At 38.7% G+C, this 13788-nt stretch overlaps 1 protein-coding gene across 1 annotated transcript in view; it reads left to right on the top strand.

Moving 5' to 3' along the window:
• Positions 1 to 9546, top strand: part of TRMT1L (tRNA methyltransferase 1 like) — a 13206-nt gene extending 3660 nt beyond the window's left edge. The window contains exons 4-12 of the mRNA XM_009275830.1: positions 658 to 737; positions 1818 to 2064; positions 3047 to 3259; positions 4349 to 4539; positions 5904 to 5982; positions 6776 to 6942; positions 7632 to 7691; positions 8107 to 8233; positions 8352 to 9546. Of these exons, the coding sequence (XP_009274105.1) occupies positions 658 to 737; positions 1818 to 2064; positions 3047 to 3259; positions 4349 to 4539; positions 5904 to 5982; positions 6776 to 6942; positions 7632 to 7691; positions 8107 to 8233; positions 8352 to 8667 (1480 nt within the window). The 3' untranslated portion in view covers positions 8668 to 9546. The remainder of the gene's footprint in view (positions 1 to 657; positions 738 to 1817; positions 2065 to 3046; positions 3260 to 4348; positions 4540 to 5903; positions 5983 to 6775; positions 6943 to 7631; positions 7692 to 8106; positions 8234 to 8351) is intronic.
• The last annotated feature ends 4242 nt before the right edge of the window (positions 9547 to 13788 follow it).

The following is a 13788-nucleotide window of genomic DNA, read 5'->3' on the forward strand; positions in this document are numbered from 1 at the left end:
CCCCCCCACCCCCCAATTCTCTCCCCATCCTGCTGTGGGGGGGGAGTGAGCGAATGGCTGTGTGGTGTTTAGCTGCCTGCCGGGTTAAACCACAACTGAATGGCGCAAGCGTTGACACCAACGCATGGGACTGTGCTTCAGCCTGTGCTGACCCCTCATGTTCTCAGTTTTCATGTTCTGAGCTTCCGGGTTCAAAGTTGGCTCAGATACGTCTGTGAAAGCTAAGGCATGCCTCTGAAGAAGGCCATTGCAACTAAGGTTATGGCCATGTCTAAACCAACAAGGCCTGTTCCTCAACACAGTGGAATTTCATTGCTTTACAGTAATTTCTGACGTCTTTTTAAACACAGAGCCTTTAGTAGGGTAGTATCAGACTGTGTTAGGAAAGTAAGAAAAACACTATTTACTTTTGAATGCTAGCCACTTTTCCCAGTGTTTGAGTAACTAGTAAGTTGATTCAGGATCTTACCTTGTGAATATCCTGCTGTAGAATTAAACTTTTAAGGGTAGTTGAGGTTTTTGATTTACAATTCTTCTGTGTAAAAGGTAGAGTTTAGCTTAAATGTTCTAGTATTACATTCAAGGGAAATAAATAAGGAAACAAGGAAAAATATTTTCTCAGCTTACTTACTATGACCATTCTTTTTTATTTTCAAGGCAATTGATATTCTGCGCATTAGCTGTTCTAGCTGAGGAACGTAAACCAATAGAATGTTTGGATGCTTTTGGTGCCACAGGTAAAGTCAATTTCTTTAATCTCTTGGCTAATATCCAGTAGTATGAAGCTGCAGAAATCAGTAGTAACTGACATCGCATATTCAAAAATAATGTGAGGTACACAATAATTTTCTTCCTTAGGCAGGTGGTCATTAGCTTCCATACAAAAAAAACAGCCTTCCAAGAGCCTGCTATTAGGCCTTTTAAAAAGACTGTAAATAATATTAAAGTTTAGTGGTCTCCTTAAAATCCGTTGCCTTAATGTCCATGAAATGGCATCTTCCTAAACTTGCATCCAAGGTCACAGATCTCTTGTTGACTCCGTGGCTGTTGAATTTGGCTGTAAAATCAACCTGTGGTTTAAAAATAGTGATGAATCCAAGCTTCTTTATCAGAATCATCTCTTACTTGATTACAAAAATTCTGAACATGAACTAAATGTAAAGTAGTTATATCAGTGTCTATTAACCATCTGTAACAAAAATCTGAAGAGATCTGGATTGCTGCCTCATCAGCCAGCTACTGTAAACTTGAGGTTGTAGTTGAGAACAGCAGTAACTGCTCAGCATTTTGCATAAAAATTCTTGATAATTAATTTATCACCATTCTGAACCAGGCCAGACTTCACAAGTGCATCCTGTCCTGCACTTCTACAATGTAATCATGGACTTCACCATGAAAATCAGCAATAAACGTTTGGAGGCAGCCTAAAAATCTTCACAGTAGCTATTCTCATGTTTGAGTTTTACTGTGGTCTGTCACAGGAGTCTGTCTGCTACACTGGAGTGTTAAACAAGCCAAGGGGCTTTCCTGCAGATTGCGGGTCCAGCCTGCTGCAAAAATCACAGGTCTTTCAGTCTATAGCCCCAATTCTAATATAAGAAAGTGACAAATAGACTGTCCCTTTACATACCCCATTGTCACTCTGTGCTGAGGTACAAGGTCACCAACACATTCTTGCAGGAACATGACAAAATTTGCATTACACACAATTCTGTATTATAAGCATTTAAAAGGATGAATTTTTTTCTTAGCAAGTTCAGCGACCCAGGAACCAACTCCTTATTCTGTCATGGAGTTACAATTCTGTCTTTCCTTAGGTATAATGGGATTACAATGGGCAAAGCATCTCAGAAGTTCTGTGAAAGTTACAATTAATGATTGTAATGAAAATTCTGTGACAATGATTCATGAAAACTGCCATTTAAACAAAATGAAGGTGAAACTGAACACTAAGGAAGACGACAATGATGAAGCTATGGGAGATGGAGAAGAAAATACTGACACCATTGAGGTGACAAAAATGGATGCCAATGTTATAATGCATTTGAGATCATTTGATTTTATGTAAGTGTTGAATGTTTCTGTTAATAATTTTCTGGTAATGACACGCCCCACTCCATCTCCCAGTGTATGAATATTTAGGGAAGTTGGAATGAAAGAAGCAACCAACAGTCAAATCACTTGGTATTTTAAATGTAACTCTATTGTCCCAGAAATGGTGTGGGAACAGAACTTTAATCTTAAATGTTTTAGAAATCAGTGGAAAAATATTAAGCCACCCTTTTGACATCCAGAATGGACTGTAAATGTACATGAAAGTTTTAAGCCAAACTGTTTTTGGTATAACTTCACTGTCTGATGAAGAGAATTTTTTTTTTTTTTCCTTAAAACTTTTAATTACTTGAAAATTCGTACCTTTGCATATTGTTGTGTAGGACTTTATTGCATCTCGTTTTAATCCATTTTGCAGCATATTCACTTTCAATTAAAGTAGGATAATTCTTCCAAGTTGGATTTATAGATGCATACATTCAAAATGTATACAGGCATCAAATAAGTGATTGGATTTTTTTTTAATTGATTAACGTCCAGATCTAAGCTAATTAAGCAGCAGGTATTCAGGGTGAAAATTAGTCTAATTATTTAGTACATAAACTGGAATGCATACATTTGAAGATATTTTTGGTTTTAGAAACAAAAATACGAACTGACTAATTGAAGTTACAAGAATATTGGCCTGATGAAGGTAAGCATCAGGCCAATATTCTTATAATTTGAATTAGTCAGTGGGTCAGGATGCAAAAAATAACCAAACTTGCTGGCTTTGTGGTGATGTGGTTTTTTTTTCCAGCACAGTGCTGCCCTGGCTCTTGCAATTTGACACTTGAATATTCCAGAGTAATTCATGAGAGGTGTGCTGTAAAGTTTAGTCCTGTTTTCTCATTTTCTTCACCATAGGTGAAGCTTATAAAATAGTGTTTTCCTGAGATTAAAGCTAGACTCTTGAGCATCTATAGATACTCAGTGGGACTTCCTTTCTCTTCAGCCATTTGGACCCCTTTGGAACTTCTGTGAATTATCTGGATTCTGCCTTTAGAAATGTGAGAAATCTTGGAATTGTGTCATTGACGTCCACAGACATCAGTTCTCTGTATGCAAAGGCTCAACACGTTGCCCTGCGCCATTATGGATGTAATATTGTCAGAACAGAGTACTACAAGGAGCTGGCAGCCAGAATAGTAATTGCTGCTGTGACAAGGTACTCCTAAAACAAATTTGCTCAAATTCTGGTAGAAACTTATTAGAAAAGTATTAGCGATACAAAACTTACAACTGCTGCTGCAGGTTGTACGTGTTCAGTTTCCAGAATTCTGTAATTCTAAAAGCCAGACTTCTCGATACAAAATTAATGTTTCATATTTTGTGTGCTGCTGTGGGGGATAATGTGAATTTTAAACTAAAAGACTGGGCAAGGTGAAAATGCATAAATAGTGTAGGAGTTTGGGGCGGTAGGGAGGGTTTTTTCGTGGTGGGGAGGGATGGTAATGTAAAAAGTAATACCTGGACTTGCCTATCTGCAAACTCTTTTATCCCTCTCTCAATTTTGTGGTCATTTTAGTGCTGCATAGGACTTTGTAAATATTAATTAAACTGCTTGAATGGCTTCTAGCTAAGCATTAGTTAGACTTGCTTCTGTGATGTTCACTTCAGATCCTCATGCTTGAGGTTAAAAAGATATATGTAATTACTAACTTGTGAAATTAGTCATTTGCCTATAGATATTCTCAGTAAATTTAGTCTGTTAAATAAATGAAAACATAAAAACTGGTCCCTAATTGGGGAAAAAAAGATGCAAGAGGATGGGACAACTGCTCAGAAAGACAGGGGGTCCCCTAAAGATTTCTTCTTCCTTCTCAATGCTTACCTATTCAGGAACTGCTCACTTAACCTTCCTACAGTCCTTATTTAATTAACATTTGATGATTTACCATCATGTGTGTCCCTCTGCATTTCTACTTTCTTGGATTTTCATTTAGCTTGCTTATATTTTTTGTTACAGTATCCTGGCAATAGGCAGGTATTTGGATAGAAAGATGATGCAGATGGCAGACCAGTATTTCTAGACGTGATAAAAAGAAGTAAAACAAGATTTGCTTAGCCTTAGAGGAAGTAGTCAAAACTAGGCATTTAAGAAACAAAACTTTCTCCTGATCACTTTCTCAGATCTTTAGTATCTCTTTCTAGAAAGTGGATGAGCTCAAGAATCTTTCAGCAGGTTCAGGTGTCCATGGCAATCTTAGTCTGCTGATTTCAGTACAATGTGGTTTTGTTTGTTTTTCCTTCGTAGAGCTGCAGCTCGCTGTAATAAAGGCATTGAAGTTTTACTCGCAGTAGCTCTAGAACATTTTGTTCTAGTAGTGGTCAGAGTTTTAAGGGGACCATCTCCTGCAGATGATTCAGCAAAGAAAATAAGATACCTCATCCATTGCCAGTGGTGCGAAGAGAGAATTTTTCAGAAAGAGGGTAATATGGTAGAAGGTAAATGGATTTTCCTTTGTACTTTCTAGGTGGTCTGATTCCCCTATCTCCGTTTTGTGCTTGTTTAGGCCTTGTTTATATTTACATCCCTTTAGTAAAGTAGTAATTCCTTTTAATGTAACAATGAGTGTATTGTATGAGGTGGAGAAGGTACCATGCTTTATGGTAGTGGGTTAGATTAGTTGTCTGCATGGATTTTGCTGTAAATGTACTGGATTTGTTTCTACATGGGACACGTTCCAACTAGCTGTAGCTGTGGAAGCTGCTGGGATGCCTGATATGCCCATGGATCTATCCTTTCAGTGAAGGGCGTGAAGACTGGGACAGTCTTTGCTACCATTTGGTTCCTCCATACAGTGGCAACTGGATAGATTTTGGTGTCAGAAATGCTTTTCTAGTGTTCATTAACACTTACCTTAAAATGTAGTGGACTAAACAGTATCACTTTCCTCTCAGATGAGGGTGTATTCTGCCTGGCCTTGGACAATATCTATAAATGCCTGATGGAGATAACTTGGCAGGTGTGGTAGGAAAGGTATGCCACATTCCTGTAATTCATCTAACGCTTGGTGGTAAGAAGGCAGCCTCTAGGTTAAAAACCGACTGTTAGTGCGCTGTCTGTATACATGAGTTAGCAAAGGTAGGAGACAAAAATTAAGCTAGGAGGTAGCTACTAGGCAGATGGTAGTTTGAATGAATAGAAAAGGAAAAACCTTGTTTCAAAGTTACAGGTTCTTGTATATCTAACTACTAACTGGTGGTGTCTTTGAGTGCCCTGCTCAAAGTCAGGTGCATGAGCATGCAATGAGCTTGTTAGTAAAAGATTTTTAAAAATTAGATAAAGTTTTAAGAACAGGAATGAGTAACCAGTAAGTACAGTGTTATGGTAGAGATCTTAACTAGTAAATGAATTGTTTACTTAATGCCTTAATTGCAAGCAAGCTGACTTACGGCTTAGACAACTTGTAGGTGGGCTGTATTTTGTAGATGTAATTGGCAGATGTCTGAAAGTTTTTTTTTTTTGTTGGTATTTACTGTTAACCTGGACAGCTACTTATGCAAGTGTAGGAAGGCTAAGAATTTCCTTGTTACTTGAAATCTGCCAAGAAACATAGGTAGTTATGTGGCTTTTTTATTTTTCTTCAATCTTTTAACAATGATTAAAGATCAAGTCATCAATCACTATGTTCTCATAAGCACTGTTTGGCAGAAGTGAGAACAATGACACACTTCTGCTGTTGCTTGCCCTTCCAAATACCTCCACTGAAGTAAACCACTATTTGATAGCTATGTCATCCCTCTCCAGTAAAGCAGGCATTATTGACTATTTCAAAACAACTTAAATCCTGTTTTTTTTGTTGTAGAAAACCCTTATCAGCAGCTGCCTTGTGATTGTCACGGCAGTATGCCTGGGAAGACAGCAGTAGTTCTTGGTCCTCTCTGGTAAGTACAGGACACAATACAGAATCAGAGAATATTAGGTTGGAAAGACCTCTGGAGGTCAGCTATTCAGTCATATAATAAAAATGCAAGTCTGCTGGATATTTTAGCACTACAAAAGGCGGTATAGCAATCAGGAGGAATCTAGGAAACATTTAATTGATTTGAATTTAGTAGGGTATTCAGTTTTTGCTTTTGTTCATAGAGTTCAAACCAGTTAATAAATAGTAAGAAATTTGCTTTAAATTTCGCATTCAGCGCAATGTATGTAATACGTCCTGCACAGGAGAACCTGGCTGTGTGTTCCTCTAGTTGCCAAATGTTAAGCAACAGTTTATTACTTGATACTTGTGGATAATTTATTTAGTAAATCCTTACATGCGCTGACGGTAGTAAATCATACACTGCTTGATAATTAATACTTAGAATTTTTTGTTGTGAGAAACAAGAATAAATCCTTTTGTTAAGTCTTTTAACCATTTCAAAGCAGTATTAAAAATGGTTGACAATTGACAGTACCTTTCTTCTGGGGGTTAAATTACTTTCTCAATGTAGTAGGGCAAGTCAGTGGTGGAAATAAAATTACCATTGTTGAGATCTTGATTTTTAACACAAGACCAATGTTACTGTCATTGGAAACAAAGCAATTCAATATCCCTAAGTTAAGAACACAGTCAGCCGGATGCAGCACTTTGTTGTAATATAATTGCTGATCAATTTGGGCAAGAGATTTTTACAACAACTTTTTTGCTTTCATTAAGAAAACTTAACTTTTCACTTGTCTTGTATTTCATAGGTCAGGAGCCCTCTTTAACACTGGATTCCTCAGAAGAATGCTGTTTGAAGCTGTGCAGTATGGTTTGGATGAAGCTCAGCCACTTTTGAAGACATTAGTTTGCGAAGCTGAGTGCACAACTTTAAAACATTTTTCTACCCATAGTCCTTATGATGAGAACAAACAAGGTAAGAAAAATGGCAGATTGTTCACAAAAAGGACTGGCTTTGTGGTGATTTAGAGAGGTACTGCTCTCTGATAACTTACTACTAACAGCACTGCCTACATAAAAAGGTCAAGAAAATGTTTGTTGCTTTGAATGCAGTGTGGGACTTGTCAGCTCTTGTCAGCTCTTGTCAGATGGTCTTTGGTGCTGCAAAAAGAGTAGGGTCTGTCAGAGGCAGAGCGCTGGATTTAGACATCTTTAATCAGTATGACAGGTCCTAAACCAAATAAACATCATGCAGGCAGGTTGACTGCCATGAAATCCAGCATGTTCCCTGAAGGAGGTGGAAATACTAAGTGTCTGCTAGTTCTTTGGTGTATCCCGATCCCAACTTGAGAGCATGTGCTGTTAGGAAGAGAGGACTCCAGCTGTCATGCTCTGCATACTCCCCAGGGACTGCAAATCCACTGTGCCAAAAGAAATGGCTTTCTGTACAGGAATGCTGTTCGTCTATTAAATGAAATTGTATTTTGAATATCCCCTCTAAATTCAAGCTACTAAGTTAGGAAGTAGAAGTTAGCCATATGTATGCTTCTTACTACACTTCCTTCTTTAGGCTAGAATGTGGTATTATTTCTTTGTTTAACCGAGGCATTTTGCCATTTTACTGTCTTACAGTAGAATTAATTTTGACTTTTAATTGTATTCTAGAAGAGTGTGGCGTATATATTAAAACACCAAATACTTCTGCAGAATCCTACTTGGTACATCGTAAGTAGATCATTTTGGTGTAGCTCTAGCAGTGTCAAATTAAACTATAGTTTAAGTGATGGCAAAGCCAACCTAGTGTTCACATTTTTTTGTATTTAACAATACTGGTACTCAGGATTTATTTTCCCACTGAATACTGATTTTACTTTACCTTCATCCAGAATCACATTCACCGGTAAAAGCAGAATGGTAAATACTCCATGAAGCCTTCTTGACTTCACTTTTTATTACTGAAAATGGCATGTTAATTAAATTCAGGCTAGATTTTAACTGCAAAATACTAGTTTATAAAAGCAGACACAAAGGTGTAGTTGCTATGTGGCTTTTTTTTGTATGTACTGTCTTCAGCTTCACTGGCATTTTTTGTGGTCTCGCTGAATATTCACTGGTTTCACTGGCATTTTTTGTGGTCCAGGAAAAAGAAAAAGTGATGAAGTGATTCGAAATACAGCCAAGCGACAAAAATCTGAGAACAGTGCTGAGCACCCTGCATTTTATTACAATATCCACAGACATAGTATTAAAGGAATGAACATGCCAAAGTAAGGTTTTCATTTAAGTTCCAGTCTTATATTATTATGATAACTGATATATAACTTGTATTGAATCAGCCTTATTAGCATTAACTCCTTTTTAAATGTTGGGGTGGGGTTTTTTCAGGTTAAATAAGTTCTTAAACTATCTCTCTGAAGCTGGATACAGAGTAAGCAGAACCCACTTTGATCCTATGGGAGTTCGCACGAATGCGCCCTTGGCACAATTTAAGACTATTCTTATGAAGTACAGCACTCCCACGTACGCGGGGGGGCAGGCAGAAGGCCCTGTCCATCTCACTGAAGATGTCCAGGCAGGAGAACAGGTTCAAGCTGCTGCAGATTGCAAGGCAGAAGATGCCGAGTTTCTGGAAGATGGTAAATCTGGAGTTGCTGTCGCCATGTTCACAAAAGACTACCCTACTCACTGTACAGCTGATTAATGCAAATCATTTTGTTCATAGATCAGGATATTACAGGCTTGCAAGCACACCCTGTTCAAGTAAGCCAGTACTTCTTACCAAACTGGATTTTGAAAATTTGAGTTGCCTGCTACTTTAATTTGAAAAGAAGTTTTAGAATTATGTAGCAGAACTTACCCCTGATCACAGAGTGTGTGGTCAGGGTACTGTTACTGTGAGAAGGTCTCTGAGACAGTTACTTGCTTTTATGCTCACATCCACTTTCACACTGAGGCATTGTGGCCACTCCCGAGTCTTTGTTAAAGCCTTATTGCTAGCACAGAATCCGGAAGGGTGGATGGGGCCAAAACTCCTAAGCATTTCTGAACATGAGGTTAATATGAAACAGAATATTCCTAAAATGAATCATTCCTAAAACCTGACTGGATACAATTCAGAGGGAGGCCGTGTTAAGATGATAAAATATCACAGGATAAAATGTGATCTGAGTTTAAGCAAGCCAGAAAGTCCTGACTCGGTGTACTTCTAACTCCAGATTGCACATGTAATTTGGCATTCAGTTTTGTTTTCATAGTTCTGCCTACAAGCAAGGACCTAACACAAGTGAGAACAGAAAGGAATGGTTCCAAGACTGTTACTGAAACTTCAGTTTATAACCAAACTTTAGTGAATTGTGTTAGTCACTCTAGGTAGTTGTTTGTTCAGAGATTACATTTGGTTGCGTACTGCAAAAAGGTACAGTGACAAGGCACCACAAGTTGAAGTTCTAAGTGAAGTTTTGCTATGAATTTGTCAATCTTAGCTGTTAAAAAGATCTCTTCTGTGAACGAGCAAAGATGCTGTGTGTTGGTGGTCGGTTCTGGTTTCCTTAAATGTATGGCAGCATTCCAGCCAAATAAGCTTGACTTTGTCCTTTCTTTCCCCCAAACTTTGTTCAGATACCTCCATATATTTCACTTGAATTGGGAACAACTATCACAATTGAACTAGTCGTTCCAGTTTTTCACAGGTTTAGTGTTCAACCTGGCCCCCAGCGTTAGGTTTATCTAAGAGCAGAATATGAGGGGTTGTTAGTATTCCTACTTACCCATCTCTGAAACTTCACAGTAAGCATTGCTTCTCTCTCATTGAGTGCCAAGAGTAACGACTCATAACACTTCTGGTTATGCAAAACTTCCTAAGCTCCTATCAGGCCAGAATTAAGTTATTGCCTCTTACACCATCTTAAATTCAGGACTGCTTTGGTAATGAGTTATTTTCATTCTGTCCTAATTAAAAAAAAAAACAAAAAAAAACCGCTAAAGGGATAATAGATTGCACTTCAGCAGTGAAACAGCAACAAACTAAGTTTCCTTCAAAAATTTAGTGCTTATAGTTCTTTTCCAAAGATAACTTGGGATCAAATTGGAGGGATAAACGCAAGGAGAAAGACAAGTTAGTGTTCCCTAGTTGTTCTGAACTAAGTCTTTTTTTTAAGTGGAGAGACTTGGAAGGCTTTGCTTGCACATAACACACTGCTCACATCAGTGTTAATGTAAGTGGGATAGAATCAGTCATAAAGTCAGTTAACTGGAGCAAAAGAGTGTTCCAATTACAATAAAGTAGGCTAAAAAGAAAGTTTAACTGAAGCCTGTTGTGGGAAATATTTTTGATTACTTACAGCTCCTCCTAAGTAACAGAAGGCATTGCGTGTCTTTTCCAAGTCAAAGCAACTGTTCAAAAAAAAACCGCTAAAGGGTTAAGAGATTGCACTTCAGCAGTGAAACAGCAACAAACTAAGTTTCCTTCAAAAATTTAGTGCTTATAGTTCTTTTCCAAAGATAACTTGGGATCAAATTGGAGGGATAAACGCAAGGAGAAAGACAAGTTAGTGTTCCCTAGTTGTTCTGAACTAAGTCTTTTTTTTAAGTGGAGAGACTTGGAAGGCTTTGCTTGCACATAACACACTGCTCACATCAGTGTTAATGTAAGTGGGATAGAATCAGTCATAAAGTCAGTTAACTGGAGCAAAAGAGTGTTCCAATTACAATAAAGTAGGCTAAAAAGAAAGTTTAACTGAAGCCTGTTGTGGGAAATATTTTTGATTACTTACAGCTCCTCCTAAGTAACAGAAGGCATTGCGTGTCTTTTCCAAGTCAAAGCAACTGTTCCTTAGTGTTTGCAGCTGTGCACAAGGAGGGGCAGAGAAAGTGAAGTTAAGGCTTGTTCATACAATTTGGGCTTTTTTCCTCTGTCAGGTGCGCAGAAGCCATTATAATCTGGGACAAGGAGTTTTGCCTGTTGGAAGTAAGTGACCAGCAGAAGGGGTGTTTGTAACTCAGGCCTGTGAGAATTCTCTTTCTGTTCAATAGTTGTCTCAGTTGTTCATCAGGTAGGGTCAGTCCTGCAATAATTAGTTAACAGAACACTAGTGTGGGTTCAAGGCTGTTGTTTAGGGGCTTCTCCTTGTTATTTCTTGATTCTATTAGAAGGTACGACTACTGCGTTGTCCTCGTGCTGTATGGAAACAGGGTTTGGGGAACCTGGGGAACAGTCTGCTTGGCTGTGTCTCAAAGCAAGTCACCAATGGCACAGCAGTGCAGCATGCTCTGTGCACAACAGCATGACCCAAGGCTGTTTTGATCAGCTTGGGTAATCCATATTGCCATGGTTGGCTACTACAGTAGTAAATATAGTGGTAAATAAATTAGGATGATGCAGGTGTTAGTGGCAAGGTTACTGCTGATTCTCTTTAAATTCTTGGAGCTGGCCGATATTGTACCACCAGGCCTGAGCTGGTACTTGGTATAGTTCTTTGCCAGGCACTCTGTGCCACTATCACTAATGACAGACCTTCAACATGCAACAAATCTTTGTTGGATCCAGGTGTTACTGCAAGTGGCTTGTGCTGAACAGAAAATTGGAACTGATTAACTGCTGGAACCATTAGGGTACTGAAATCAGGATTGGGTTATCAGCTGATCGGCATGCTGGAGGACAAACACCAGAGGATGATGGAAAATTAAGTTTTAGGATATGATCTAGTTACCAGTATGGGTAGTACAGTGGCACCTCTAATGCTTTTTAGCTGACAAACATGTCCACCTACCCACCGCATATAGCAGAGAGTAGCTGCCTATGAGCACATCAGCTCTCTGAGTGTTTTCTGTTTAGCGGTGATTGAGGGAAGCTTTAAGGGAGTTAAAGCTGTTCAAAGAAGGCTCCGAAAAATCAGTGTCAGCATAGCAAGCAGCAGGAGTTCAGGCAGAAAGGGACCTCCTTCCGCAATCAGAGTGCTTAAGTTCAGTACGTCTCAAGAAAGCCTCTTGGTGTACGCAAGCATTCCCTCTTAACTCAAGGTGCATCCTTCTGGGTGAAAGTTGTAATAACTGTAGAGATAAAACAAGGAAAGGAACAGAACTTCACTTCTTTTAATAATGTACCTCAACCCAAGTGATTTGTTACAGTTGTGTTATGCTGTGTCTGTTGAAGCTGCTTAATACACAATTAAATGCAACCAAAGTTGCTGGGTTTAACCCAAGTGCTGTGAAAATCCTTCATCCCATTTCTCAGGCTACAGGATCTGATTAGGACAGCAGCACCTATGACAGGTCACTGGAAGAGCTGCTATCTTCAGGTGCCTCTGTATTTCTCATTCAAGGCACAAAACACAGGAGTTCAGTTGGTTTCAGTGGACTGCAACAGTGCTCAGGGCCAGACTCAACTCGGATCAACACATGTGGAGGTCAGCTGCACCTACTCACCCTTCTCTCTGGACAACCACAAACACGGCAGCACTAACAAACAAGCAAAACTGTCCAAAAGGTTTCTTTTATGAATTATAAGAGGAAGCAGCACTGGAGTTTCCAATAGGTTGTTGATAACATTTTTACTTTTATTGTCAGTTTGAGAATTTCAGTGTGACTTTAGTTGGATACTAGAGCTATTAGGCTTACCCGTACCTAACACACGTTATGTACTTAAAAAAATAACATGGCTTTAAAAGGTGGAAGAGTAAAGTCATTTTGAAAATAAAATAGTTTATAGCACTAAAGAGTCACAGTGCAATCAATGGTTTAATCAAACAACTACATTATATATATAATATTTAAAGAACATAAATATTCAGTAAATTCACTACAACATGAAAATAAAAGCTTCACATTCTCCCACGCTTTTTAAAGAACTGGGGACAAAGTGACAGACAGCTCCTAGACAGACTGCTCAGCTTCACAAACACCTCTCTTGCTTAAGGGACTGGACATTACCTTAGCTATCACAATGGGAAGGTATGCTGCAACTAATCTAGAAGTTTCCCCATAAATTTTAAAGCATTTATAATCACCATTCCCCCACCCCCCAGATGATTATATTTAGTGGGCATGCACTACTAGTCTATACAACGCAACATTTCACCAGAAAGTAATGAATAATGTATTTCCTTAAAAACTGCCCCCTCTGTGTTTTGGGGCCTGAAAACTTCTGTTTCATGTCACAAAAAAGCAAGTCTTTCCAGTAAGAGAGAATAATTAAGTTACTCAAAGAAGCCTGTGCAGTTTTCACATCGGGATAAAGCTGATCTGAAACAGCAATCAGAATGGACACGTATTTACAAGTGCTAGGCTTGAAAGACAGAAGCAATGGAAGGGTACTTCCTTCCCAAGAGAATCCCCGAGCATCTGAATGCTTACGTATCACATGCCAAAAACAGTCTAACTATGGGCAAAACGAAGAAGGAGCAATACCGTATGGTTTAAAGTATATTATTTCTCACCTATCAATCAGCAACATTTTTTGCTTCAGCTTCAGGTGCAAACGGGTGAAGCCTTCATCAGCAAGTCTTACAGCAAAGGGAATCTCACAGTACCATCATTTCCCTTAAGACAGAATGCTAATAGGTAAAGCAACGCCCCATTAAGTGACAGCAAGGTCCAGAGCGAGGGAAAAGGAGTTTAACATGCAAATGTACAGTAGCTACTGGACTTCACACAACAGCCTACTGCCAAGTTTTAAAACTTGAACCTAAATTTAAGACACTAAATGGTAAGCTTTGTCAAGTACTAAAATTGTCTTCCAAAGTGCTAAGCCACATTTGTTAAAGCTATGGCAAAGGAAATAAAAAAAAAGGGGGGGGGGGGGGAAGGAACAAGCCGCTTATGGGTC

The sequence above is a fragment of the Aptenodytes forsteri genome, unplaced genomic scaffold, assembly GCF_000699145.1.
Source record: "Aptenodytes forsteri isolate BGI_AS27 unplaced genomic scaffold, ASM69914v1 Scaffold289, whole genome shotgun sequence".
Taxonomy (NCBI): domain Eukaryota; kingdom Metazoa; phylum Chordata; class Aves; order Sphenisciformes; family Spheniscidae; genus Aptenodytes; species Aptenodytes forsteri.